The sequence below is a fragment of the Phyllopteryx taeniolatus genome, chromosome 19, assembly GCF_024500385.1.
Source record: "Phyllopteryx taeniolatus isolate TA_2022b chromosome 19, UOR_Ptae_1.2, whole genome shotgun sequence".
NCBI classification, from domain to species: domain Eukaryota; kingdom Metazoa; phylum Chordata; class Actinopteri; order Syngnathiformes; family Syngnathidae; genus Phyllopteryx; species Phyllopteryx taeniolatus.
In genome coordinates, this window is record NC_084520.1 from 9,138,714 (window position 1) to 9,165,779 (window position 27,066).

The 27,066-nt window shown below is 42.7% G+C and overlaps 1 protein-coding gene across 6 annotated transcripts in view; it reads right to left on the reverse strand.

Annotated features, from left to right (window-relative positions):
* The window catches only part of sdk2b (sidekick cell adhesion molecule 2b), a 237,988-nt gene extending 211,648 nt beyond the window's left edge, over window positions 1-26,340 (reverse strand). For all 6 annotated transcript variants that reach the window (XM_061755556.1, XM_061755553.1, XM_061755555.1 and 3 more), the window contains exon 1: window positions 25,719-26,340. In XM_061755556.1, coding sequence (XP_061611540.1) covers window positions 25,719-25,806 — 88 coding nt within the window. In that variant the 5' untranslated portion in view covers window positions 25,807-26,340. The remainder of the gene's footprint in view (window positions 1-25,718) is intronic.
* Between the last annotated feature and the right edge of the window lie 726 nt (window positions 26,341-27,066).

The following is a 27,066-nucleotide window of genomic DNA, read 5'->3' on the forward strand; positions in this document are numbered from 1 at the left end:
CAAAAACTGTGTTTTTAAACAATCGGTCACTGCAGGAAGTTCTATTCACACATATAATCGTTGCTGAATCTCACGGAAGTCGGACGTTTCATTTGCAAAGCTTCCTTGAAAGGGAACGCCTCTGAATTTAACATTCTGGCCTTGGAGGCCACGGGTGATGCCGCCTGTGTCTAGCCGGCGGGCAACTGTACAAGTGCTCATACATATTTCACACAGCTAAGACAGATGAGGACCGCACAGGGGGGCTCATTCTTAAAAGCTGGAGAGAAAAAAAACATAAGGTTGAAGCAAGGAGGAGGATGATGTAGTGCGCGTGCGGAGAAAGAAAATATGCCTGTGGCAGGAAAGAGAAACCAGAGCAGCTCATTACTGACCCCAGCATATGAGGGTGGGGGGGTTGAGGAGATGTGGAAAATAAAACACACATTGCTGCACAAGGATGGCGGAAAAAAAGCTGAAAAAAATGATAAGATACGTCAGCCGTATTTTCAGATCTATATCGTTAGGGCGATTTCATCACAGGGTGACAGCAGCATATTTTGGAGTGAGGCGTCAGGGAGGCGCTCGGCAGGGTCAGTTAAGCGCACGACGGATAGTCGGCGGGGACGTTCTAATGAGCAGCGGACCAAAATAAGCCAGCTCTTGAGTTTTGTTTTACAAATTAAAAAAATACAAAAATACAAAAAATAAACTTCCTCGACTACATATTTTCTCCGTCCTTGGCCTTTAACCTGAAGCTGGCTTTTTTTTTTTTTTGGGGGGGGGGGGGAGACACGTCTGAGCAATAAACAACAAAACCACCGGGGTGTATGGGGTGGGAACACGGGGTTAGGACCACATTGCAGGCGCCCACCGCCGCGTGTATTCAGAGAGCTACGACAAAACGCCATCTCACACCCTGACAGCGTAATTGCAGAAGGGTGGCGAGCAGAAGGGTGGCGAGCTGAGCCAAAAAAGTCAACAACGGGCCTCAGAGTAGGCGAGAGGCAGCTAATGAAATGGTAATAGTCTCCGGCTGCTTGGATGGAATGTCAAAATGCAAACGCAGCTTTTCGACACGAGTAAAATTGGGACTTCAATGTTTGCTTCAGGAACGGTCAGGTTGTTCGATGGATTCCACCACACGTGCCGAGGTGTCTGAGGGCGCAGAGGCACATGAGAGGTACCTGAATGTGGCGCTATCAGGAACTGGGACAAGCCAAACTTCCATCCTTCTGAGAACAAACTGCCAGTCAATGGTCATAGTTCAACTTCTACAAGGGAATTCAGCCAAATGACTCAAAGTTGGAATTAAAGACAGATGGGCCATCATAAATTATGAGCAATTTTAGCCCACACTCTAGGATGTTACCAGAGCCTTTGGGACAAAATTCTAGTAATAAAAGGTTGCCATCTTAAAAAAAGATTACCCCCCCTGCCACCAGCTTCATCAATTAATGTGAAATTTGGTGGGCTCGTCTATCATCACAGGATGCACGAAAAGGTCCCAAGGACCCATGCCCTGAAATGAAGAGGAAATCGGCTGCTGTTTGGGTTAAAAGTAGAAATGCAGAATGTGCGCAACCTACTTCCGCATTTGACAAAACGGGTCTAAGGACTTCCTCCCAATTTTGTTGGTGAAGTGGTCTGTGACAAAGCAACCGTAAGGACTTTAAACATCTACAGTGTACATTTTTTAACACAAGATGTCACGTTTTGCGCATTATCTGTTTTTTGCCCATTTCTAAGATGGCAACTGGAAGTAAGAAAAGGAAAGTTGATAGCGAGGGCCACCGTTTCCATGACAAATGGAAGTCTGAGTATTTTTTCACCGAGTTTAGAAACAACAGCGTCTGCCTAATTTTTCAAGAGACTGTGGACTGTGTTCAAGGAGTTCAATATAAAGAGGCACTCCCAGACGAAACATGCTAATTACGACAAGCTAACTGGGAACAAACGCAGTGAAAAATTGAAGCAACTGGAACCTGGTTTAACGCCACAGCAACACTTTTTCACAAGAGCCAGTGAGTCGAATGAAAATGCAACAAAGGCAAGCTATGAGGTGGCAACGCTGATTGCCAAGCACTGCAAACCTTTTACTGATGGTGAATTTATTAAAGACTGTGTGATGAAAATGGTGTAGAACATTTGTCCTGATAAAAAGCAACAGTTCGCCAATGTTTGCCTAGCTCGTAGCACTGTGTCACGAAGGATCGAAGAGGTTTCTTCTGATATTAAGAGGCAGTTGGAGGCAAAAGGAGTGGAGTGATTTTTTTTCGTTAGCCTATGACAAAAGCACGGATGCATCCGACACCGCTCAGTAACTGATTTTTTTGAGAGGAGTAGACAGTGAAATGAACGCACGTGAAGAGCTACTTGACCTCCAGAGCCTTAAGGACCAAACAAGAGGGAAAGATTTATTTACTTCTGTTTGTTCCGCCGTAGATGACATAAAATTACAGTGAAATAAAATCACGGGGATTATTACGGATGGCGTGCCTGCCATGGTTGGCGAGCACAGTGGATTATCAACCCTAGTGTGTAACAAAGTAAGCGAAGAAGGAGGTAAAGCTATAAAACTCCACCCAGGTAAGGGGAGAACATTCAAACTCCACACAGGCTGGGCCAGGGATTGAACCCCACGCCTCAGAACTGTGAGGCTGACGCTCTTACCAGTTGCCCACCGTGCCGCCCTCAGGCACCCATCTCCTAAAATAATCAGGAAGTCAGCCATTTTGGTTATGTCCAATCCTCAAGTTACTGTGAAAAAAATAAATAAATAATCAATCACTCCTAAATCTGACGGACTTGTCTACCATGACATGAGGCACAAAAATGTCTTGAAGACCCATACCCTGAAACGAACATGAAGTCGGCCCTTTTGGTTAGAATTGTCTATTTTTGTCCAATACCCAAGCTTCCATCCTAAAAAGAAATTGGCAACTGCCACTAGCTTCACCAATGAAGGCGGAATTTGGTCATCTTGTCTATCATGACAGGACACAGGAAAAAGTCTGAAAAACCCATGCATGCCCTCAAATGAACAGGAAGTCAGCCATTTTGGTCTCCACTGCGTTGGAAAAGCTCTCTGGGTGAGTCATTTCTATTAATCAGCGGACCAGGAGGAAGCCCCATTATCGCCACTTGTGCGCCATCACGCCACGGACAAAGTCGCTGCGAAGACTTCCTGTGCATCATTTTCTTCTCCATAAATCAATTCCGCAGGCGTGTCTTTGGAGGGCAGAGGGCACGGCAATAATCTCCCACGCAGCTCCGCGCCGACAGCTCCCCCGCCTCGGCCCTCCCACTCGAGCTAACAAATTACACGGCCGCTACTGAAAGCACATATTAATGAGTAAACAAAAAGCCATTTCACGAGGTCCTAATGGAAATAACAGCCCTTGGGGAAGCGAAATTTGTTTGGTTTAAGTAGTAGTCCCGCACATCGACTGCGATATCCTCATTAAGGGCGAGCGGCGTTCCCTGAAGGTGCAAACGGGTCAGCCGGGCGGGAAATATTTGTTTGGCGGGAATTCATGTAAACACACACAAGTAGAATCAAATTAAAGTCAAGTTTGAAGCCGTTAGTCGTGTGTGAGTCAGTCAGGTGTAATCACAGTCTTATTCAACACAGATACACCACCACCCGCACCTCATTATTAATCATTTCAGCATCAACTCCCGCCCTGCCCGGGAATCTTGGCCGAGGGGTCCGACGGGGCGACCGTTCCGACCGACGGGCGTCTCCAAACCCTCTCAATTAATGTCACTTTGATAAAGCACAAAACAGCTTAAGAGCTCCCCGATCAGACGTAATCCCAGCTAATAAGACTATCTCTGGCGCTTTCAGATAAAGGATGAGCTAAATATAGGGAGAAAAGAAAGACACGTCTTTGCACACTGAATTCATTATGCGGGGAAGATGTCATTGACACAGATTTCAGGAGAATGGAAGGGGGGATTTGTCATTGTGGTAACTGCGGTGGAAGTTATTTCGGAGATTCCTCCCCCATTTCATTCCTACTTTATCCTCCAATCGCTTTACCTTATCTTATATCTTCTAATGCATTTGCAGGCTGCTGAATGATTTATAGCTTTTCCACATTGCAGTGATATAACACGCCGTTTTGCATTTATTTTCCACCATAAGAAGCACAAAAATGACAATAAAAGGATCATTGACTAAACATTAAATGATTTCATAGACCAAAAGTGTAGCGTAGGGTAAAAAATGAATTTCCCTTGTAGTGAATTTTCCTTGTGGATGAATTAAGTATCTATCCGTCTATCTAGAAAAGGAGTAGTTTGTTTCTCATCTGACGAAAATTGTCCATGCGGAGTAAAATTAAGGTTGACAAAAACGCACCGCTTTTAAAGGACATTTTTCTCGAGAAAATAAAAGCTGAGCACAGAGGAAGATGAGGGAGTGGGAAGTTGAAAAAGAGTGGTCTGAAGCGCAGTGATGTGAGTGTGACGTGCACTTTAGTGTGTGTATTAGTGTGTGTGTGTGTCGCTCATTTTCGTCTCCCTCGTTCAACCGCAGGTATAAAACATCCAATTTTGGCTCTGTGCTTCAGAATAGGCGTGTGTCTTAGCTCCATTTGGGATAAAGGCCTGCAATTAATTTAATTCATTTGGCCATTATTGGGATTCTTCTTCCAAAATAATAGCTTTCTCCAACATTTATAGGAATCTAATGCATGCATGAGCACATTGAGAAAAGGAGGAGGAACAGGAAAAAATGCATTTTTAAAAGCGCAATAGAAATTATAGAAATGAATTAATAATTATAATATTCCCCCTAAAGTTCATGTTGCTAAGAGCCACTGGTTTTGGGGGCTGAATTTTCCCAATTATTATTCCGGTTGTGCTATGGGAGTTGGCCATTTTATGGCGAGTCATCAAACTTCGCCGCCATGCTCCACAGTGATAGACATGCTTACCGAACTTCATTTTGCAAAGTCAGAGTGGCCTTGAGGGCTGAATGTTCAAAAATATTGTGGCGGCATGATTAGACTTTTGGGTCTCATGGCTAACAACCCACAAACAAGCATATTTGGCCATTGACATCAACAGAACATGTTCATAGTGTTAGAAGATCAAAGATTTAGAGGATGAAGGAACATTCAAGAGGTTTTCTAGGATACGAAGTTGTTCCATTAGAGCCAGCGTGGAAAAAAGGAGCACAATCATATGTGAGAACTCCAAAGATTTCTTGTCATGAAAGAGGACCAGGAGTGGAAGTAGGAGAGACGGGTGGGCTTGATATACTCATCTGCGCTCTCTTCAAGGAGTCCTGTGATAATGACCGCCAGCTACTTAGGGTTCATTATTAGCAACAACATTCCATTTTCACTCACATAAACACTTGTTTGGAGAGGACTTTGTGTTTGTGGGTTTTTCAAAGGACAAAGATCAAAATTCCAGGTACACAGGCCAGTGTAAGGCCACTTCCACGTGGCTTTACCAGGGAAATTCCTGCATCAGAGGTGCAACGGAAGAGCTTTCTGTGCCTTTCAGAGAGAACCCGCAGAATTGGCTCATTCCCCTGTCTGAAGTGCAAGTTCACACAGCCAGTGCGGCTTTGTGCATTCAGATAATTAGATGCATGGGACAGCAACAATTGCTTTCAACACAGAGGCGTGGTTTCGACTTCCCGCTACTCCCTCTCTGATCCGCTTCTGGGACAACAGCCTAATACAGTGTTTCCCAAGCTTGATTTAGCCGAGGCACATATTTTACATTAGAAACATGTCACGGCACACGGTGTCTCAATTTACTTACTCAGTGGAAAATCTGGAATGATGAGTTGAACACAAAGCTATTACAGTGAACTCTATGGTGATAGGGACCCAACCCTGCCGCAAATAGCGAAAATCCGCAAATAACTGATGCCTCCCCAGAAAGGGTTTGTAATTGCGAATACTGTAGGTGCCACAAGATGGCCGCAGAGCAGTTAAAATGGAATGGATCATAAATCAACATCAACACCATGCATTAAAGATGTACACTAAGGTTGCACGGTATACCGAGTACTGGAAAAGTATTGCGATACAAAATGAATCAATACTACGTATATTGTAGTGCCAGTACTTCTGTGCAGTTTGGCAAAAAATAGGCTAAGTGTGCTTGCTTCAAGCTGTTTATTAGACACTCCTGTAAAATATGTTTAGTATTTGTATGCGGAAAGAACAAAAGCCAGACAAGTGTGCTGCAGTGGACTATAGCATACTTTATTAGAGCCTGCGAGGCCTCGCACAATAACAGTATGACGAGCGCGCAGGGACAGCACTTGAAGCAGCTACCGTATGGCAGACAAACAACTCATCCACAATGCATTATCACTTCCAGTAGATGTTCGCTGTATGAATTTACTGTATGTAACCTAAAACCAAGAGATTAATTTTAACATCTGCCATCTAGTGGAAGAGTATTTCGTTGTTCTGCCTGTCACTCTACGTTGACACATTATTTGCAGTAAATAATTTTTAGCTCAATTCCACCTTATGATCTTTCAGAACAGTGGTTGAGAATCCCTGGCCTAAAGTACCAGGATGCGGGATTATAAGGTTGATCCACACATTTGTCATTTTGCTTGCTGTGCTCCATTTGCATTGAAATAATTTGTTGCATCTAATTATCTGAATGTACAAATCCGCAACCCAATGTCTCACTCCAGTGACTTCTGTCTGAAAGACAAGAGAATAAATGTAAGCTGTACTGTTATTTGTCTCTGATCTTGTGGAAATGGTGTGTGAAAGGCATGAATGCAAATCAAGTGATGTTGGATATCAGGGGGTGGGGGGCTTCTTCATAGCAGGTGATCCGCAAGGGCTAGGAGCATACAGCAGCAGCAGGAGGAGGCCTCGCGGAAAGACGTTACAGCTCTATTAGCTAACTAATCTAAGAGAACTTCACTTTATTAGCCCCTGAAGACTCCTGCCAAGGCCCCTTTTCATCCTTTATGGACCCCTGGGCAGCGCCCTCCCCTTCAGTTGCCTGTCTCTCTCAATCTTTCGCCGCCTCTGTCTCGTACGCCTTTCTTGCACTACTGCGTTCCAAACAGTGCCAGTTGAAATGCATGTGGAAAAGGTTTGATTATTCAATTCAATAATCCCCACAAAATATTGTAGTATAGTCACTATTTACAGGCTAGCAACAAGACCTTTTCAGACTTTTTTAAAGGACACTTCAATGGGCCTTTTTAAAGCTTCAACAGCCTGTATTTTGGACTTTAAGAACTTTTTTTTTTTTTTAATCAAATCTAAGACCGGCGGAAGACTGGTTAGCACATCTGCCTCACAGTTCTGATGATCGGGGTTCAAATCCTGGCCCTGCATGTGTGGAATTTGTATGTTCTCCCCGTGCCTGCGTGGGTTTTCTCCGGGCACTCCGGTTTCCTTCCACATCCCAAAAACATGCATGAATTGGACACTCTAAATTGCCCTTAGGTGTGAATGTGTGCGCGAATGATTGTTTCTTTATATGTGCCCTGCGATTAACTGGCGACCAGTTCAGGGTGTACCCCGCCTCTCGCCCAAAGATAGTTGGGATAGGCTCCAGCACGCCCACGACCCTTGTGAGGATAAAGCGGTACAGAAAATTGATGGATGGATGGAAATCTAAGACCCATGCGAATTATAACTTCCATCCATCCATTTTCTGAGCCGCTTCTCCTCACTAGGGTCGCGGGCGTATAGCAATGTTTACTGTGTCTGTGGAATTTTAAGACCTTTGAACGGCCGATACAAGTAGCAAGTGCTTTTTTTTTTTTTTTTTTAAGGATTACAAAGACCTTCATTTTGGAAAACTATTCGAAAGGACCTGCAGCAGACACTTTTAGAACTCTTTCCTAAATACAATGGAGGATGGTGTTTGGTTTACTTATTATTCAATTAAGATCAGCCAATCCAGTCAAGTTTACAGCCTCATTGATGAAAACTGGAAAACCTTTTAAAGGATGAAACGACACTGGGTATTTTAGAATTTTTAGGACTTTTCTTTTCGACTAAATTTAAGACACACTAATGATAAAGTTTGCCAAAGAAAAGGTAACAATTAGTACTGGACCCTTGGCAAATGGGAAACGTTTAAAGGATATTGAGATTGCTTATCCAAAAACAATAGAGGCATTTGTTTCTTGTTTTATTGAATAGGACCATAGAGAGACAAGACAAACAAAGTGAGCCCGTTTTTGTGTCCTAACATGAACAAACTGATAACAAGTCTTCAGCATTTTTAAGCGAAAGCGGCACCAGATCGCGCCACGCCGGAGGTTTGACGACGAAAGCAGCACAGGGCCTCGGGGCGGAGAAGCGTGCGGGACCATGGTCAGAATAGTTAATCATACCGGGAGAGGTATTAAAAAAAAACAACTGACAGACACTGTAATAAAAACATCAGAGAGAGTCTAACGATGTTGGCGGGCTTTGATCAAACCTCATCTATTCCGAGCCAGTTGCGCCGTAAGAGGCTGATGGCGGCCGAGGGGAGAAAGAATGGCCAACATTGTTTAAGTAAACAAGTACAAAGAGCGGCGTAAGGGCCAATGGAGTCAGACGGCTTTTTGGACAGGAAGCCGCATTTCAGATTCATTGTGCTCTTCTGTGCTGGGTGTCTAGCTGTTGCGTAACAGTCGCAGCAGTGGTATGATGACTGCTGTCAATCAAAAGCCTGCTCTCAACATTTTAACAGAGGTGTCAATCAAGGGGAGAACAAGTTGTCAAGTCCCCCCCACCACCCCTCCCGATGTTGCAATTTATTCACAAAAAAACAACACTAGTACCACCACATTCTTCCAAGAGGCTTTCCACAAGCCTTACTTGTGATAGAATGTAGGTTCAAGTCTATTTTGGGGATAGGGGATTTGAAGAGATCCAGGGTTCTAGAGATCATGGCCTGTACATTTCTGCATTCGGCCACCTCCTGAAAACAAATCTATATGAAGAAACAACCAAGGTCATTTCAAGGTGTTTAATCATTAGGTGCAGTGAAACCAGATCCACCTGCAATAAATCTAATGGAGAGATGTCCATATATTTAATTTTACATATAGTTTTACACCCCTCCCAAATGATTTAAACAAATTTTTTAAACAAATATCATATTGTGTCATTCCTCTTTTTCAAAGACAGATTCATTTGTTTAAATTTGTGCTTTTAGAATTTCATTCATTCATTCATTCATTCATCTTCTGTTCCGCTTATCCTCTCTAGGGTCGCGGGCTGCTGGAGCCTATCCCAGCTATCTTCGGGCGAGAGGTGGGGTACACCCTGAACTGGTCACCAGCCAATCGCAGGGCACATAGAAACAAACAACCATTGTTTATTGTATTTGTGTTCATTTTTCTCATATGTACTGATCTTTTACATTTATAGTCATTCTCTTTACAGTGTCTTTGAAAGGTGCCAAATACTGTACATGGAAATATGGTTGTAATGATGTGGCAGCTAAAGTGCTGAATATTTTTCAGAAAAGACGAGCATGTCTATGATGGAAATAAAGCTTGAAGAAAAGGCTGTGGCGCGGCAGTGTTGCTTCAGAGCACTTTGCCGACATTTCTGACAACCTTTGAGCTCCATAAAGACCACAGCAGGCTCATACAATCAATTCCCAAATTAGGAGATATAAATTGCACTGGTGTTTGTTTGTGTGCAAAGAGCGCTTATGCAGGCTGCCTTTTGTGTCTTTGTGTGTGTTGCTTTTCCCTGTTTGCAGGAATAAAACTGGTGGCGGGAAACAACTTTGTATGAACAGAATGTTGGGTTGTGCTGATGTTGTTGTGTGTGCCACCAAGAGCAGGCTGTGAACTGCCTTCTTATAGCGTTTCTTCTGTCTTTACATCACAAAGTCAAGACTCAACACAAGAACTGTATCGATTTTAAAGGACTTGAGGTGCTTGACGCAGCTCAGGACTACAGTATGTTAAGTCTCAACATAATGCTTCAAAGATGTTCTTTATCAGCACTATAATAGTCACCGTTTTCCAACAGATGATCATCCATTTTCCATACATTAGGTCGGACAAATAACTTGATTTTGAACAATAACTGATGAATGTTTGAGGTAGATCAGCTCAAAGATCAGCCCACTAGGACCATGTTCTTCTGTCTAAAATGTATTCTTTGTCAATGTTTTTTTCAGCACTCAAATAATTAACATTTCCCAATTATAATTTATCGTCGTGTTTTCCAGCGATTATGTCTATTGGTCAAAGCAAAAAGGCCACTGATTTTGAACTATGTATCTTTGAGGTGGTTGAGCTCAAAGATCAGACTGGTAAGACCATATTCTTTGGTTTCAACATCTTTTTGGTTTTTTTCCACCAAAGCTATAATAGTCACCGTTTACCAACAGATTGTTGTTAAACTTTCAACAATTTATTTCTCAGTGAGACGAAGAGCTCCATTGATTTTGAATGATCTCTAGTACGTCTGTGGTAGTCGAGCTCAGAGGTCAGACATGTAAGACTGTGTCCTTTTGTTTCAACTTAATTCTTCACAGTTGGTTTTCTGCCCAGTAATAGCCATCGTATACCAACACCATTGATCGTATACCAACACCAAAATTCAACAGAAGATGCCTGAGGAAGTCAAGGTTAAAGATCATACTTGTAGGGCTTAAGAGACTATATCTACGCCGGGTTAAATGTTGCACAAACCACCCCGAATGTTCACTGTGTCTAATTCAAAATAAGATCTCTATTGATTTTGGAAGATTTCCGAGGTATCTGAGGCAGAAGGATAGAATCGGTAAAAGTTTTCAGGCTTTTAACTTTCAGGTATTAAAACTTTTAAGCCCAAAGTTTCTTGACACAATCGTTAGCATCCACTTGGAGAACATATGCAATTAATCTACAAAAAAAACAAAACAAAAAAAAAAACGGCCAGTGCTACAAAGGCAAAGAACAGCATTCAAAGATACAAAACGAGAGCTGGAGCTGAAGGGAAAACTGTCCCCTTGAACGCAATTAATCAATTAGCCAGCGTGTGACTCAATAGCTGCTGCCCGGCGGCTTGGCGGGCTGACAGCACTCAGGTGTAATTAAAATTGTAAGTATTGACGGCAGAAAAGATGGATGAAGCACTTCATGCCTGTGCCGGTCAAGCCTGAGAGAGTGATTATCTTTGTGTGCATGACTGCCAACACCCGGTGGGTACACCGTCGCGCTGTTGTTGTTGTTGCCTTCCAGCTAGCTGTTAGCGTGCTAAGGCTGAGGTCGAGCAAAGTCGCGCGTCTAATCAGCCGCCTCTCACGCCGACACCTTCCATTATCGCGGGGTCATTCCCATTAAGTGGCAAGTGCTAAGTGGTCACACGTGACGCTAATTTGAGGAATTGAAGGAAATTAGCACGGCATATTACCAAGCATAATAAACCATGGTTCAGGCTTTCTGCTATCCCCCGTCACAGAGCTGTCATCAAGCTACAGAAGCAGAGAAATTAGCAGACAACATTCAGTATTGGTTTCACGCAGCCAACTGCTTATCATTATTTCTGTATGTATACTTTTATAAAAAAATTTTGTTTGGCAGCGTACAGTGAGATTTTTCTAATATAAAATATGTGCCTCGTCTCAATGAAAATTGGGAAAAAAAATTCTCGTAACACAGGAAAAAGCCTTCTTTGAAAATAACACCTGGTGCGGGATTATTGCTATCCCTCTCACACAATCACTTTTCCAATCAAGTCAGAAATAATGCAGGTTGTCTTTGTCCCCCTTCATCCCGTGTTGGTCGCTTTGACACAGTCCACCAAAATGTGGAAAGAAGCAAGCTTTTTAAATGAACTGCAGTGTGAATGTGAGTGCGGATGGTTGTTCGTTTGTATGTGCCCTGCGATTGCCTGGCAACCAGTTCAGGGTGTACCCCGCCTCCTGCCCGATGATTGCTGGGATAGGCTCCAGCACGCCCGCGACCCTAGTGAGGAGAAGCGGCTCAGAAAATGGATGGATGGATGGATGCAGTCCCTGCTTTCTGCTATTCCATTTTACATACAGTAGTTGCTATTTCACCCCTGAAGTCAGGAAATTCATACGTCGCCTTTGCCACCACCCCAATTCCGTGTTTGACCCTTTCACAGTGTCCAGGAACCTGGGAAAAAGTCACTTTGGAAAATTAATACATTCCGGGGCCTACTTTCTGCTGGTCCACTTCACACAGTCGTAGTTTTTGCTTCTTAAGCTGAGAAAATTGTGGGTCCCGTCGTAACCTTGGGCAAGTTGATCTTAAAAGATAAATAATTACAATTTCAAGCACCGTAAAATTCGAGCACTTTTCAAGAGCTCCAAGCACCTGTACCATTACTAGGGTTAGGCATCGAGAATCAAGAACCGATTGGAACCGGGACTAGCGTTCCGCTCACGATGACGTGCCCGTGCCCAACGGCAGCGGCGGCGTACAAAAGTGTGTCTTAACTTTGTTAAAATGAATGACAAGTCACATCAGTGCAACACTTGTAATAAGATTATATTGTGCTAAGGAGTTTTTCCCGATGTGTAGCGTCTGACGCGCTCCGAGCCTCAGCCTACACCGCGCGTGCTTCAGTGAAGTCAACTCTAAGTCACTTGGATGAGTGAAACAATAAAATACGTCCATGCCAACATTGAGACAGCTAACAAGGTCAACGGTTGCTTGGACTCTTGCACTGATGGTTTTTAGCCTTCAAACCAACGTAAGCGCCGAAGAAAAAAAAAAAAAGCTTCACATTGGGCTGAACCTTCACCGTAGCAACTTTACATCACAATGCATTGAGACAAAATTCACATAAACGTCTCACATTATCACAAACATTAACCTTGTGCCACATCGTTGGATAGGGAAAGGAATCAGCGTTTTAGAGGGAAAAAAAATCCCCCAAAAATCACCGGTGCCTTCTGAAGTTACTTTTCGTGCCAAAATGCTGAGTTCCGGTGCGTACCCTTCAAAATAAAAGGTTACAAGCTTAAAACAAGAAGCCAAGTTAAAACTTGCACATATAAACCATTTGACGTGATGAAACAGAAAACAGGGGCAGCGACATAGCTTTCAGTGAAGTAAACTCTCAATCAACTGGGTGAGTGAAACAATAAAATAAAGTAGTTAAAACAGTTAAAAAAAACTATTTTAACAATACTATATTTAACTTTTAGCTGGAACATTAATTAATGAATATTAAGTCAATTGGGTTAGTCCCACACACATTGCCTTTTAGTTCATAGGTTTGATATTGATACTAGTTATAAAGAACCTCGAGTCAAATGTTCATTTTTAGTCTATGCTAAGAAAATGGATGTTCATAATTTGGACACCCTTTATTTTTAACCGTGCAAACTTTTTTGACCCAGCCCCCTAAAAGAATCGGAATTGAGAATCATTTGGAACCGGAATCGAACTAAGAAACCGGAATCGGAAACGGAATCGCTCAAATTCAAACGATGCCCAACCCTAACCATTGCACACCTCTGACAAGGATCAACTGAAGCATTGTTATACTTGTGAAAGATGAATATATAAAGTAGTCAAAATAATGTTTTTTTTAATATATATAAATACAGTTGTAGATACAGAAATTAAATGGAAAACACAAACGTTTCAGCACGTGTCGCCTGTCTGTAGTGTTCTTGTCTCTTCGGCTCAATGAATATAAAGAGAATTATAACAGCTTCTAAGCACTTCAAAACTTGAAAATAACCATATTTGAGAAGTCCAAGCACAAATCTCGTTTTAGAGCTAAAGTGTCAGAATATGGACCAAAAAACTAGTGGTGCTCCCGGTAGCACAAACCTTTTAGGAGAGGTTAAATTGTGCCGCCTTGCAGCAGGTTTTGCAAGAGTCAAAAGGAGCTTCAAAGTTGTTAGAATCCCCCAAAATATCAGGTCATTCACAAAAAAAGGGATTATCAGAGCTGTCATTTCCATGTTATGTATCAAAAGAAATCCTGTCATTGCACATCCGCAATTCTGAACCACCTGGAAGCAATAAAAGGAAGTCGTAACAGTTACCATTATGACTGCGTAAAGCAGTAAAACAGTCACTCATCAAATCAAAGTGTCGTACAAATCAAAGCATATGCAATTTGGATTGTCCTCTGTCCTTTTGCAAAGCGACGACAGCTGTTTCCAGTGGTCAGATTGGAGCATAATTGCAACATGCTAGCATATGGCTATGTCTGATGAATCCAACCACTGTGGGGGGAGGGTGAAAGCACCATTATTCCCCACGCGGTGTGTGTAAACAAGTAGCGGATACAAGCGTTGAGCTGCTATGTGATCCGAGCCTTTGATGTGCGTTATGAGCATAGGACAGTTGTTATCAAAAGTGGGAAAAGGCATGATGGTAATATCTGTCAGCTATGTAACTAACATGACATCATCATAGCGCACCAAATTGCAACTCAGCAATTAAGTCACCAAAGGTACAGTGCTTCATAAATTGCAAATAGACCTGGAAATTAGGGTTTAGTGGCTAAAATCATCCTAGGGCTAAGATTAAATCTGCCCTGACGAGTTGGCTGCCTAAATTGGTTGCCAGAAACATCACAAGTAAATCAGAATCATCTTAATTTGCCAAGTATGTAAAAAAAACACACAAGGAATTTGTCTCCGGTAATTGGAGCCGCTCTAGTACGACAACAGACAGTCAATTGACAGAGAACACTTTTGAGACATAAAGACATTGACAAAAACAGTCACTGAGCAATAAAGGGTTGCTAGTTATCTGCTAATGCCGGTACAATTATTTATTTAATTTTTTTGGGACAATTGTGCAAAAAGATGCAGAGTCCTCTAGCACTTAGAGAAGTTCGAATGACTAATATAGCAATCGTCCGGTGCAATGACCATTGTGCAAAGGGGGCCGAGACTTCAAGCGAGTAGTGCGATAATCTGGGACAATGTTGATTGTGCAAATGTTGCAGATAATCCTCAATCAGTGTGCAAATGGAGCAGATGGTACTCTGGCATGAGTGGCCAGTATTGGTCAACAACAGATATGCAAATAGTGCAGCATGGCGAGACTACTACAGTGAGTGCACGAGTAATATATAATTGGCCCGACAGAAATGTGACAGCAAACTCAGACAAAAAAAAATTGGAAGCATGTTACAATGGAATTGTAGGTTAGCTGTTTAAGAAGTTGATTGCAAGAGGGATGAAATGTCTACTAGTTCTAGTTTGCATTGCTCGGTAGCGCCTACCTGAGGGAAGGAGCCGGAAGAGCCGGTGACCGGGATGTGGAGAGTCCGAGACGATTTTGCACGCTCTTGTCTTAGTTCTGGCAGTGTGCAAGTCCTCAAGGGTTGGTAAGGGGATACCGACAATCCCTTCAGCAGTTTTGATTGTCCGTTGCAGTCGGAGTTTGTCCTTTTTTGTAGCAGCACCAAACCAGACTGTGAAGGAAGAACACATGACTGATTCAATGGCCGCTGTGTAGAACTGCCTCAGCAGCTCCTGTGGCAGGCCGTGCTTTCTCAGAAGCCGCAGGAAGTACATCCTCTGCTGGGCCTTTTTGAGGACGGAGTTGATGTTGATCGCCCACTTCAGGTCCTGAGAGACTGTAATACCCAGGAACTTGGAAGGTGGCAGTGCTGATGCTGTGTGCGGATGAGGTGGCCTGCATGCGGATGAGGTGGCCTCCCCCAGCCTCACCTGCTGTGTCCTGCCCGTCAGGAAGCTGTAAATCCTGGCAGATGGCAGACGAGACGCTGAGCTGGAGAAACTTGGAGGAAAGGAGTTTGGGGATGATGGTGTTGAACGCTGAGCTGAAGTCCACGAACAGGATCCTCGCGTAGGTCCCTGCACTGTCGAGGTGATCTAGGATGCAGTGCAGTCCCATGTTGACTGCATCATCCGCAGACCTGTTTGCTCGGTAGGCAAACTGCAGGGAGTCCAGCAGGGAGCCTGTGACGCTCTTGAGGTGGTCCAGCACGAGACGTTCAAAGGACTTCATGACCACAGATGTCAAGGCGACAGGCCTGTAGTCATTCAGACCCGAGATTGTAGGTTCGTTGTGGACTGGAATGATGGTGGAGCATTTGAAACAGGATGATACTTTGCACAGTTCCAGAGATCTATCGAAGATCTGTGTGAAAACTGGAGCAAGCTGGTCTGCGCAGACTTTGAGGCAGGATGGGGACACATGGTTTGGGCCTGCCGCTTTGTTAATCTTTTGTTGTTTGAAGATGCGACTCACATCCTGTTCGTGGATGAAATGCAGTGATTCCCAGCAAGTGTGTCATGAGACATCATCGGGGATGCCACGGGAAGTCATTCAATTTCACCCAATTGGTTCTACAATTATTATTTGTTTCCTACCGCCGCTCGAACAAAGTAATTAAAAAAATGGAGCAACTAAGGAACTGTAATGCCCTCACATATGGGCAAGGAGAGCCACAGTCTTTCAATTTTCAGGCATTTATTGAACGGGAGTGTCAAACACACAAATACAAAATGAGATCGCTGGCTCGGTGTTGCTGTCTCACACCCAGACGCTCACACTGAACTTTAACCGACTACAGCGCCACTAGGCCATGCCCCTTAAAGGCACAAAATACTACAGTACGTACAATAATTACACTTCATAAAACTACATCCTTTCTTTACATTCTCTTTTGTTTTCGTGTTTATTAGAGGGGCAAGAATTAATCGATTTATCAATTTATCGATTATGTATTTAATCGGCAAATATTTTGATAATTGAGTCATCTTTTAGAGCTATTGTTTAACTTAAAATTGTCCAAATCCTTTGATTATACCCTCTCAAATGTAATTATTGTCCAATTTCTGTAGTCCTCATGAAAGCACACTGATTATCTTTGTGTTAAATCAAAATAAGACATTTATAAACATGTGCTTTTACTTTGGATAACAATGATCAACATTTCTGCTGATTTTCTGACATATTACAGACCAAACCAGTAACTGAATAATAATTTATGTTTGTGCATTTTCTGCACTGTGAATTACAAATAATGTCCTGTTTCTGAAAAAAAAGGATGGAAATTAAAAAAAAATGTTTAATCCGATATATCAATTCATTGAAAAAAATAATCGACAGATCAAGCGATTATTAAAATAATCGTTAGTTGTGGCCCAATTGTCTAAAAAAATACAGTGCTATTTTTATTTATTAAAGAAGTAACAAAAACAATTTTTTTTTGGTGGGTTGGAATGAATTAATAGCATTTTAATTAATTTTAGTGTGGAAAATTGATTTTACATACTATAAGTAAATTGAGTTACGAGCATGGTCACAGAATTAATTAAAATCATAACTCAAGGTAACGCTCTACTCTCCATATTTTTTGTGACATTTATGTTTCGGCGGTGCACTGAGAGAATTTTCTGATGTACAATATGTACCTTGGCTACATAAAGGTTGAGAAACACTGCGTTAAACTACTCTTGGGAAACTAGTCGGACACTGCACATATTTTGACACTACGAGTCGAATGCTATCCCTAAACCAACCTATGTTGCCTAGGTGTCGCCGTGATGTTTGCTTTCTACAAAAAACAGTCAACTTCGGGAGTCTACATTCGTGTACACTATATTTGACAGTACACATTTAAAGCCATTGTTAAGCTAAGTCTGCTCAGTAAATCATGGTGCTCTTAAAGGGTAACATGGGCTGTATGAAATTACTACAACAAATGAAAATTAGTCAAATAATTTTTCACATGATTGATGAAGGAAACAATGCGTCCTTTATGAAAAAGTGGTGTCACGGCCTCCATTCAATATCTTTGAAGGGATTTTTCTTTGCAGGAATGTCTTAGTGAGGGAATCTTTATCATCAATGCTTTAGACACGCATTGACATTTTATCCCGGCACGCCACCGTAAAACACCTCCCGGGGGTGGAGGATATAGTGCAATTACAAGGTTCAGGAGGTGACTTCCAAAGATCCTCAAAACGTATTTACATGACAGACAGGCGCACAGATCTGCATGAGCGAGTGGATTCAGGGCCCCCTGAGGATCCCGTCACTTTATGGTTCATTTAACCAGGGGTGAGGTCGTCTACCACCCTGCTAGTCACAGCACGCATTAAAGAGCAAGCCTGAAAGTTCAAGTCCGGCATTATTTTCAAACCTTTTTTTTTTCCTCAGAAGGCGTGTGATTACATTGCCGTTGAAGGCTTCCAGATGCTAATATGGACGCTTGAAGTGTTTTGAGTCATGAGGTAGATGAGCTACACTGCTAACTATAGGCTTAAAAAAAAAAAAAAAAAAAAAAAAAACAAGGAGGAAAAAAATAGAATAAAGCGAAAAAGCGAAATGATCTGCCAATAGAAGGGGAAGGCTTCCAGATGCTATTATGGACGCTTGAAGTGTTTTGAGTCATGAGGTAGATGAGCTACACTGCAAACTATAGGCTTAAAAAAAAAAAAAAAATAAAAATAAAAAATAGAATAAAATGAAAAAGCGAAATGATCTGCCAATAGAAGGGGAAAATTTAACTTGGCAAGCAAGTGTATTTATAATAATCTTATAGAATTACAGTATTTTAAGATGAGCTGAATCATAACTAGTAATAAACTCTCAAGAAAAAGTTAGAGTACCTTGAAATTTTTAAGGAAAAAATGCTTGAAGTAAATGATCTTAACAAAAACTGCCTGGTAAAAGGAAATATCTTGGCAGAATTAGAACAAGTATATAGTACTGTGCCTCGACTCAAGATATTTAACCTTAGTTAGATTTGCGTAATATCTTAAAGAAAAGTGATATTAAAAATACTGTATGTTGTGTGCACTCCTAAAAAAAATCTTCATTCACAAGTCTGCAAACTGCATTGTTAGCGCTGGAGGAGTTTAAAAAAAACACACACACACCAAAAAAAAAACGCATCAGCAGCTTCAAAAGGAGAGCACAACACACTTGTAAGATATTAGCATTCCACTTTCATCATATCAAAGAGTTATACAGGGGGAAAAAAGCCTGGTAGCTGTAAACACACAAGGCTTTCCGACAAAAGACGATTTCAACCTCTGCCTCCTTCGGAATACAGTGTATGTATAGCATGAAACAAGAGCCACAATTGCACATTTGTCACAGCAAACACAAAAGCACAACTCTGGATGACGTGGCTAAACGTGATGAGCTTGTGTGTCTGACCGCCACGCTAACCCCACTAAGCAATGATCACAGACTTCAGTTCATTGGCTAATTAGCCTGCTGGACACTGTGGAACTAGAAAACAACTCAGGTTGTCCCTTTAGCATCGACGACAATGTTCCCCAATCTTGAAAAAGTTTGTTTTCAATACTCTTATTTCTATTGTGCTAGGAGTAGCGAGAAGAGTGATTGCATTCTTAGATGGTTGCATATTGCGCTTGCACGTGTCTGTGAGTGACCAAGCCTGGCAGACTTTTCTGACTTGCGATTCATTCTAGTTGTTCTGTTTATTTCTATTGTGCAAGTTGGCAGTCATCAAGAATAGAGAAGGAACCATCGCAGTAATCATAAGTCTCATACATGTGTGATCAATGTGACCAAGCGTTGCATTGACATTTTTCTTTCCTCTATAGATTATTTCGAGACATTCTGTTCATTTCTATTGTGCAATGTGGCAGTGAATAACTGGTGAGAGGACCCATTGCATTAATGCCCGTGTGTCTGTGCGTGACTGAGCATGCCATTACGACATTGAAACTGCAGGTGCACTGGAAAGGAATAACGTAAAGACATATTTGTGCATTTTTAGCTCAGTTCTAAATCGTTCAATCCAATCGGTCGGTCATTTCCTGCGAGTTACGGAGACGACGAGCGGGATGGAAACTTCCCCGCGTGTCCTCCCGACAAATAAGAAGCGGCCCTCCATGCAATGAGGGAATTAGGAAGACACCGGGCAGATCGTTCGGGGGAAAATTACATCGATTATTCTGCGCCTTTGCCACTTCGGTGAACCCTCTGATGAGCGAGATGTCGTCGCCGGTGGCGCCACTTTTTGTCTGACCTTATCTGCACATGCCATATTCAATTATGAAAGGGAGTTATTGGAAAGAAGTTCTGGAGTCATTGCTACTAAGTGCTTATATTCGGTCAGTTTATTTCTGTGTGTGCAAGTGTGATTATCATTAATAACTGGCTAAAGGAGCATTCATATTAATCCTGTAGTCCCGCAAATAAACCAATTTAGTAGGCAATATGGTTGCAAAATTCCGGGAAGTTGGAAACTTTGAACTAAAGGGAATAGGAAAATAAATGGGAATAAACCAGGAATTCTAAAAAGTGAAGAATGACACTTTGATAGGGATCTTATATATAGTTGGGGCAAAAAAATATTTTAGCATAATCCTGACTAAAACAACCAGATTTCTGAAAGAAAAAAAAGTGGAGCAATTAAGATACAGTAATGCCCTCACATGTGGGCAAGGAGAGCTATCTATTTTGCATTGATGTCTGCACCTAACAAAATAAAATGTTTCGTTTGAACGTCATACATTTCCATTGAATTATCCACAATTCCCACACATTCCCATGGAGTGTTTCCAATTTGGAATAGTTCAAAAATTCTCCAATTTACCTTCCCATTGAAATGTACCAGAAACTTTGCAGAAATTTACTGGGAATTTATCAGCCTCACTTTTCCATTTCCACTGCTCAGTAACAGGAAAATGTGAACACCACCCCGCACTGAACGCATCAGTAGTCAGATGACTCAGGGCAGCAAGAAAATGGAAACCTATATCTTCTTTAAGTGGAGATGTGGAGTTAAATACAAACGACAACTACCTGGCAGTATCTGATCATGCCAACGGAAAAGCATTACTACAGAGTAGAGTGAATTGCGAGGGACAGTAAAAAAATTATACAACTTCCAGTCTTCCTCGCCTCTAGCCTGATTTCGATCATATGTTTGTCACTCTAAATTCTCCACTGAGCATCCCTTCAAGCTCTTAAATGTTTTTTTTTCATACAAGCAAAAGCAGCAGAGTGCTATTGATTTTGAATTCGATCCAACAAATACAAAACAGCTGAGCTAGCAAAGGTTGCATGTCAAATTGGTACATGCGCGTTACCTGAGGGTACAACAAAGTTAACATGGTCTGTTGTCAAAATACCACCAGTCGTTTTATATAATACAACTTTTGGCGCTTGTGTAATCATTCAGGCATCAGTAGTTCATTTCACACTGGCCATCGAAGCCGGTATTTCCCGAATCAAAAGGAGCCTATCCCAGCTATCGTCGGGCGAGAGGCGGGGTACACCCTGAACTGGTCGCCAGCCAATCGCAGGGTACATATAAACAAACAACCATTCCCGCACAAATTCATACCTAAGGGCAATTTAGAGTCTTCAATCAACCTATCATGCGTGTTTTTGGGATGTGGAAGGAAACCAGAGAAAACCCACGCAGGCACGGGGAGAACATGCAAACTCCACACAGGCGGGGCCGGGGATTGAACCCGGGTCCTCAGAACTGTGAGGCTGACGCTCTAACCAGTCGGTCACCGTGCCGCCTGGATTTGAAGTTGACACGCAAATTTGCCGGCTTACAACGTTTTTTTTCTGTGCTCGCACATCTCCCTACCCATCATTGGTGACGTCAAACAACAATTCTTTATTTTTAATCAACGCAAAACATGTTTACTAATTGCACTGCGACACACCCGTCAAGTGAGGTTAATCAGATGCCGGCTCTCATTTGCTTGACAAACGTCTGACAAGTGTTCCCTGCGTCTTATTTCAATGAGGCATGAAATCCATTTGTCACAATTCCACTGCCACATTATCACACTCAGACTTTAGAACGTCACTGGTCTCCAGAGGGGGGGGGGGGGGGGAAACCACAAAAACAAAATGTTTCGCTAGCACCTCTCTGCCGGACTGTAATGAACCTCGAGTGGGAGGTTTTGTTTCCCTCCCTGAGATGAGAGAGAAAACTCATTCCCTGGAGGAATCCACCACTGGACTCCCACCTGAAGCGTGAAAAGTGCTGGCAAAGTGCTGGCAGGAAGGATTTTTTTTTTTCCCCCCGCACAGGACACAGGTGCTATGAGAACGCCGACATCGTCCCGCTGTCAATTACGACGAGTGACAAATCAAAGAAATCACATCCGCCGGCGACGTCTGATCAGTCGCACGTCAGTCTCGAGGTGCCTTTCTTTTTCGGCTTTCCGCTTGTCACTTTTATTAGCGAACAAAAAGAGGACGTTTATATCACTCGAACATAAGATGACTTGAAGAGCTCAATGATGTTGATTTTGAAAGCTCATCGAGATGCATCCTCACTTGGATTTATTCGCCGGCCAAGTTTTATTTGGATCACAAAAACCTATATCTTCAATTTTGATGGTGAAGTTAGGACATTTTTTCTACTCATAGATGTAAAAAACTTAAAACCTCCCTGTTTTGTCTGACAACCTTTATGCAGAGCAGAGCCAAGTTTAAGGTAAATTGCAGGTTTAGAGGGTTTTAAATCAGGGTTTCAAGACAATGTTTGGCTTTCGAATTATAGTTTGCAGCCTGGCAGGGTTTTAAATTAGGTTTTGAAGCCATAGTTAGGGTTTCAAATTAGGTTTCCAAGTCTGGGGTAAATTTAAAATTAAGGTTTACAAGCCAATGTTAGGGTTTCAAGTTAGGTTTCCAAGTCTGGGGTAAATTTAAAATTAAAGTTTACAAGCCAAGGTTAGGGTTTCAAGTTAGGGTCTCAAACCAAGATTAGGGTTTCAAAAAAAAAGGGTTTCACATCTCATCTAGGGTTTCAAGTTCTGGTTTTGGTTTCAAATTATGTTTTCAAATTAGGATTTCAGGTTACAAATATGTGTTTTAAGACAGAGTTAGAGTTTTAAGTTAAGGTTTCAAAGCCCTAGTCAGGGTTTCAAAGTAGAGTTATGAGCCCGTTTTAGGGTTTTAACCAATTCAAACTATAGACCTCGCCTTCACTAACTGAATACACTACTCTGTAATAAATGATCAATTTAGAAAATTATCTGAAAATGTCTAAAGGTTGTCCAAACCTGGTTGTCCAAATCAGGTGTGTGAGCATGCAGTGCAGAAGAAGAAAAGACAAAAGAAGAAAACAGTAGACTCTTATATCGCACCTGCATGTCCGAGATGGTGCATTTGGCCTCTCGTGATAAGAACGCATCCAATTTTCCAATGCTTGCACGCTCACAATTCCAATCCAATCTTCTCAGGCTGTCAAAAAGACTGACATGATGTCCTTGACTTCTATTTCTGTGTTTCAATGTTTGTGTCTGGTACAGTCGGAATTCTAAACACACACTGACACGCTGCCAAAAGCATCCTCAAGGATGATAATCTAAGGGCCTCGTTTCGAATACTTCTCGCAAAGTGGCTTGGATCCTGGCGGGCTAATCTATTAGCACTGATGCACGAGTATGTGTGCCAAACGAGATTAACAGCTCCAAAATAAACCTGACAGGGGCAACCAGACGAACGTTGACAAACTGAAAGATAGCCAACTCAACTATTCTGCTTCAAATTCTGTTTCAGTCCGAGTCAGAGCAGGAACCCTACTGATTTTGAGTTAAATTGAACTGAAATACCTGACTTCTAGTTCCCCACGGATTCTTTGAAATGTCAGTCCCCGAAGCTGGCTTCACATAGCAACATGAAATTTGGTGGGCATGTTTATCATGAGTAGATACAGGAAATAAGTCTCAAGAACCCATGCTTCAAAATAGACAGGAAGGATGGCGTTTTGCACAAGGTCAATTTGGTCATATCCAGCAATCCTTCAAAGACGGACTTTTGTCTGATTGCTACCAACTTTGGAGCTATTGTACTAGACAAGGCAGCACGGTGTGTTAGTGGTTAGCAGGTCAGCTCAACGTTTGGGGTTCGAGTCTCATCTGTGGCCTTCCTATGCGGAATTGGCATATTCTCCCTGTGCTTGTGTGGGATTTCTCCAGGTAATGCAGATTCCTCGAACATTCCAAAAACATCCATGTTCAGTTTACTGAAGACTAAATTGTCCATAGGTGTAAATGTGAATGGTTGTTTGTCTGTACGTGGCCTGTGATTGGCCATTGACCAGACAGCCTCGCGGTTCAAGTCAGCTGGGATAGGCTGCAGCTCACCCGCCACCCGTCCTAAGAAGCATTATAGAAAATGGATCGATGGATGTACAAGACAAGTTGACGACACTAAATAGTGAAAAATGTGAATTTGACATCATTGTGTATGGGCAGAGGAAGTTTGAGGAAACAGAGCTTGAACAATCATTAGGTTACCAAAGTATTTTAATCTTTTGTTTTTGAAAAAATAATAATAATAAATACTGGACGAGACCATCTATCTCCGCTCGGTGAGACTTGATGCCCCTCCAAAACCCTTTTCCCATCGTTAAAAAGCCGTTTCGCTAGGCTGGTTGACAAAAAAATAATAATAATAAATATATAAAACGAGGCGAGCGTTCTCCCCCACGCAGGATCATTTTCAACTACAACGCAGAGCCGCGGCAAAAAAAAAAAAAAAAAAAAAAAAGTCTCATGGGTTCCTGGTTGAGACAGTGAGAGAGCGGGAAAGTCAGGAATCAGGCAATGTCAGGACTCTTAATCCTAAACACACGCGATTACCCGTCTCCTGTAAATGTCAGCCGCTCGGATGTGCCCTCATGAATGATGGATAGGCGCCTTGTTTGTTTTCTCCGTCATCTTGACACGCTGTGATTGAGTGAGCATCACCGAAGGCTTAGTGTCTATCTTGAGAGGTAATACTCCCCCATTGTATGCGGCCTTGAATCCCAAACGGAATGGCCGAGGTGAGTCGAGGCGCTTTTCGGACATAGCAGAGGCTCCTGGTCTGAAGAACACAGACATATTGCAAAGAAATGAGAAACTGTTTTAAGTGTTGCCTTCTCAGATCCACCTGATGGAAATGGGTGCATATCAAGATCTGTTTAGTACTGGGTTCTCAGGGGACTCCAACCACTGCCTACAAGGCTTCACAACTTTGGATCAGCATCAAATTGGAAACTGCTATTGAGGACTATTACTATTATTGCTATTCAGTTCTAACCTGAACTCGAACATCCATCATCCATTTTCTGCACCGCTTATCCACACTCGGCTCGCGGGTATGCGGAAGCCTATCCCAGTTTACTGCGGGGGAGAGGTGGGGCACAACCTGAACTGGTCGCCAGCCAATCGCAGGGCACATTTAAACAAACAACCATTCGCACTCATATTCATACCTACGGTCAATTTAGAGTCTTTAATTAACCTACCATTCATGTTTTTGGGATGTGGGAGGAAACTGGAGAACCTGGAGAAAAGTCCTCAGAACTGTGAGGCGGATGTGCTAACCAGTCGTCCCCCGTGCCGCCAACTCGAACATTAAACTCTAACCCATGCTGCCTGCCATAACCCTAAATGGCTCTCTCAACGATAACAGATGTGTCTCCGCTCCAAAATGTACCCTGGACGTTCCTTGGGGACTGTCAGTCAAGTATTTATTTATTTATTTTTTGTACAGGTACTCCCACAAACAAACAAACAAGTAAGCAAGTGAAAACAAAACATCTGGGTGGACACCTTTAAAGGTCAACCTGTGTGAAACGCACCTGGAAATCAGGGTGCCAACTGCGATTGTATAGCGACAGAGGTAGACTAGTAAGCCATTTGTGTGCTTGACTAGGTCCAATCTACCATGTGCATGTAGATTCTACATGCACGCAAACTACTACATAGGATTCATAATTGGACTCCGGGGTAAATGTTTGGACCAGACCAGAGAGGAACGCTGCAAAGCTGTAAATGCTTCCGTAATGTAATTTTGCCCTCCTGCTGCTTACCTTGACCAAATGTGGATTGCGTGACGAAGAGTTGAAATAAAATCCACGTGGCGCGCCACATCGATGAGCTCCAGGGGCCAGCCGTCATGGTCCCAAAAGACAGCCGCGCAGAGTACAACAAGTGCCGGGTGAGCGTGCGCCGAGTCCCCGCTGGATGCTGATGGTGCTGGATGTCCTGGAAGCTGAGCTGCTGTTGAGCGGTCCCTCGTAGCGGTCCAACAATGCTGAGTTATTTCAGCGTGTGTGGTTCCCAAAAAATGTTTAAATTAATCAGACGATTCCAGTTTGAGTCCGCGTGAGGTCCATTTCCAACGGGGAACACCTGTGTGCGCCGCTCTGAACTTGTACTGTCCTATTCGTGGGGTCACCACCAGGAACGGCAGCCCGCAGACTCAGCCTTGGAAACCAGCTGGAGAGCCGCGCGCATCCCCGGACACAACTTCCACGCTCTTTCACGGCGCGCAGTCACGCTTGGCAGTCAAATGGAGCACTTTGATGCAAGCGGAGAGTAAGTTTGGAGGGAGACGAGGGAGAGGAGGACACGGTCACAAGGGTCCTCTCGGAGTGTGCCAGGAGAGGAGGAGGAGGAGGAGGAGAGCCCGGCTGGCTGTGTGGCTGCGCGGCAGCGTGCATGTGCGTCGGCAGCGGACCAGCTTGGCTTCTTTATGAGCGCCCATGAAGATGGAGAGCGCAGAAGCGCGGCCCATGCTGACACTTAGAGGCAGAGAGTGGAAACGCATCCTGCACCCTCTGCTGTCTCTAAAGTGGACATTTACAGAGAATTGACTTTTAAATGTTTTGATACAAATTGTTCTCTGGAGTGGCTAAACCACCAAGAAAAACACCAAGTTCATCTTTAGCCTATTGCTGAAAATGTGTCTGTGAGAGCCTTTATGCTCTTCCACCCAGCTGTTACGAAACGTAGCTAGTTAACATAATAACCACCACTACCGAATTTGTCCACCAATGATTATTGTAGCTAGGCTGGCCAAAGTTCCAGAGTAAAAGAACCACTTGGGCGCAATCACGTCATAGCCAGAAGGTAAGCAGAGCAGTAGTGTAGATTAGTGTTAACATAACATACATATCATTTATTTCTCTCTCTCTCACTCTCTCTCTCTCGCTCTCTATCCATCTAAAATGGCCATAAAAAGTCTCCACACCCTTGTTCAAATGCCAGGTTTTTGTGATGTAAAAAAAAATAAGACCAAGATAAATCTAATGTGACCCATAACCTTTCCACATCAATTGGAGAAAAAAACTAGAGTTGAAGTACAAATAACTAATATAATGTAGTTGCACAAGTGTGCACACCCTCTTATAACACACACCTGCCACCATTTAAAGT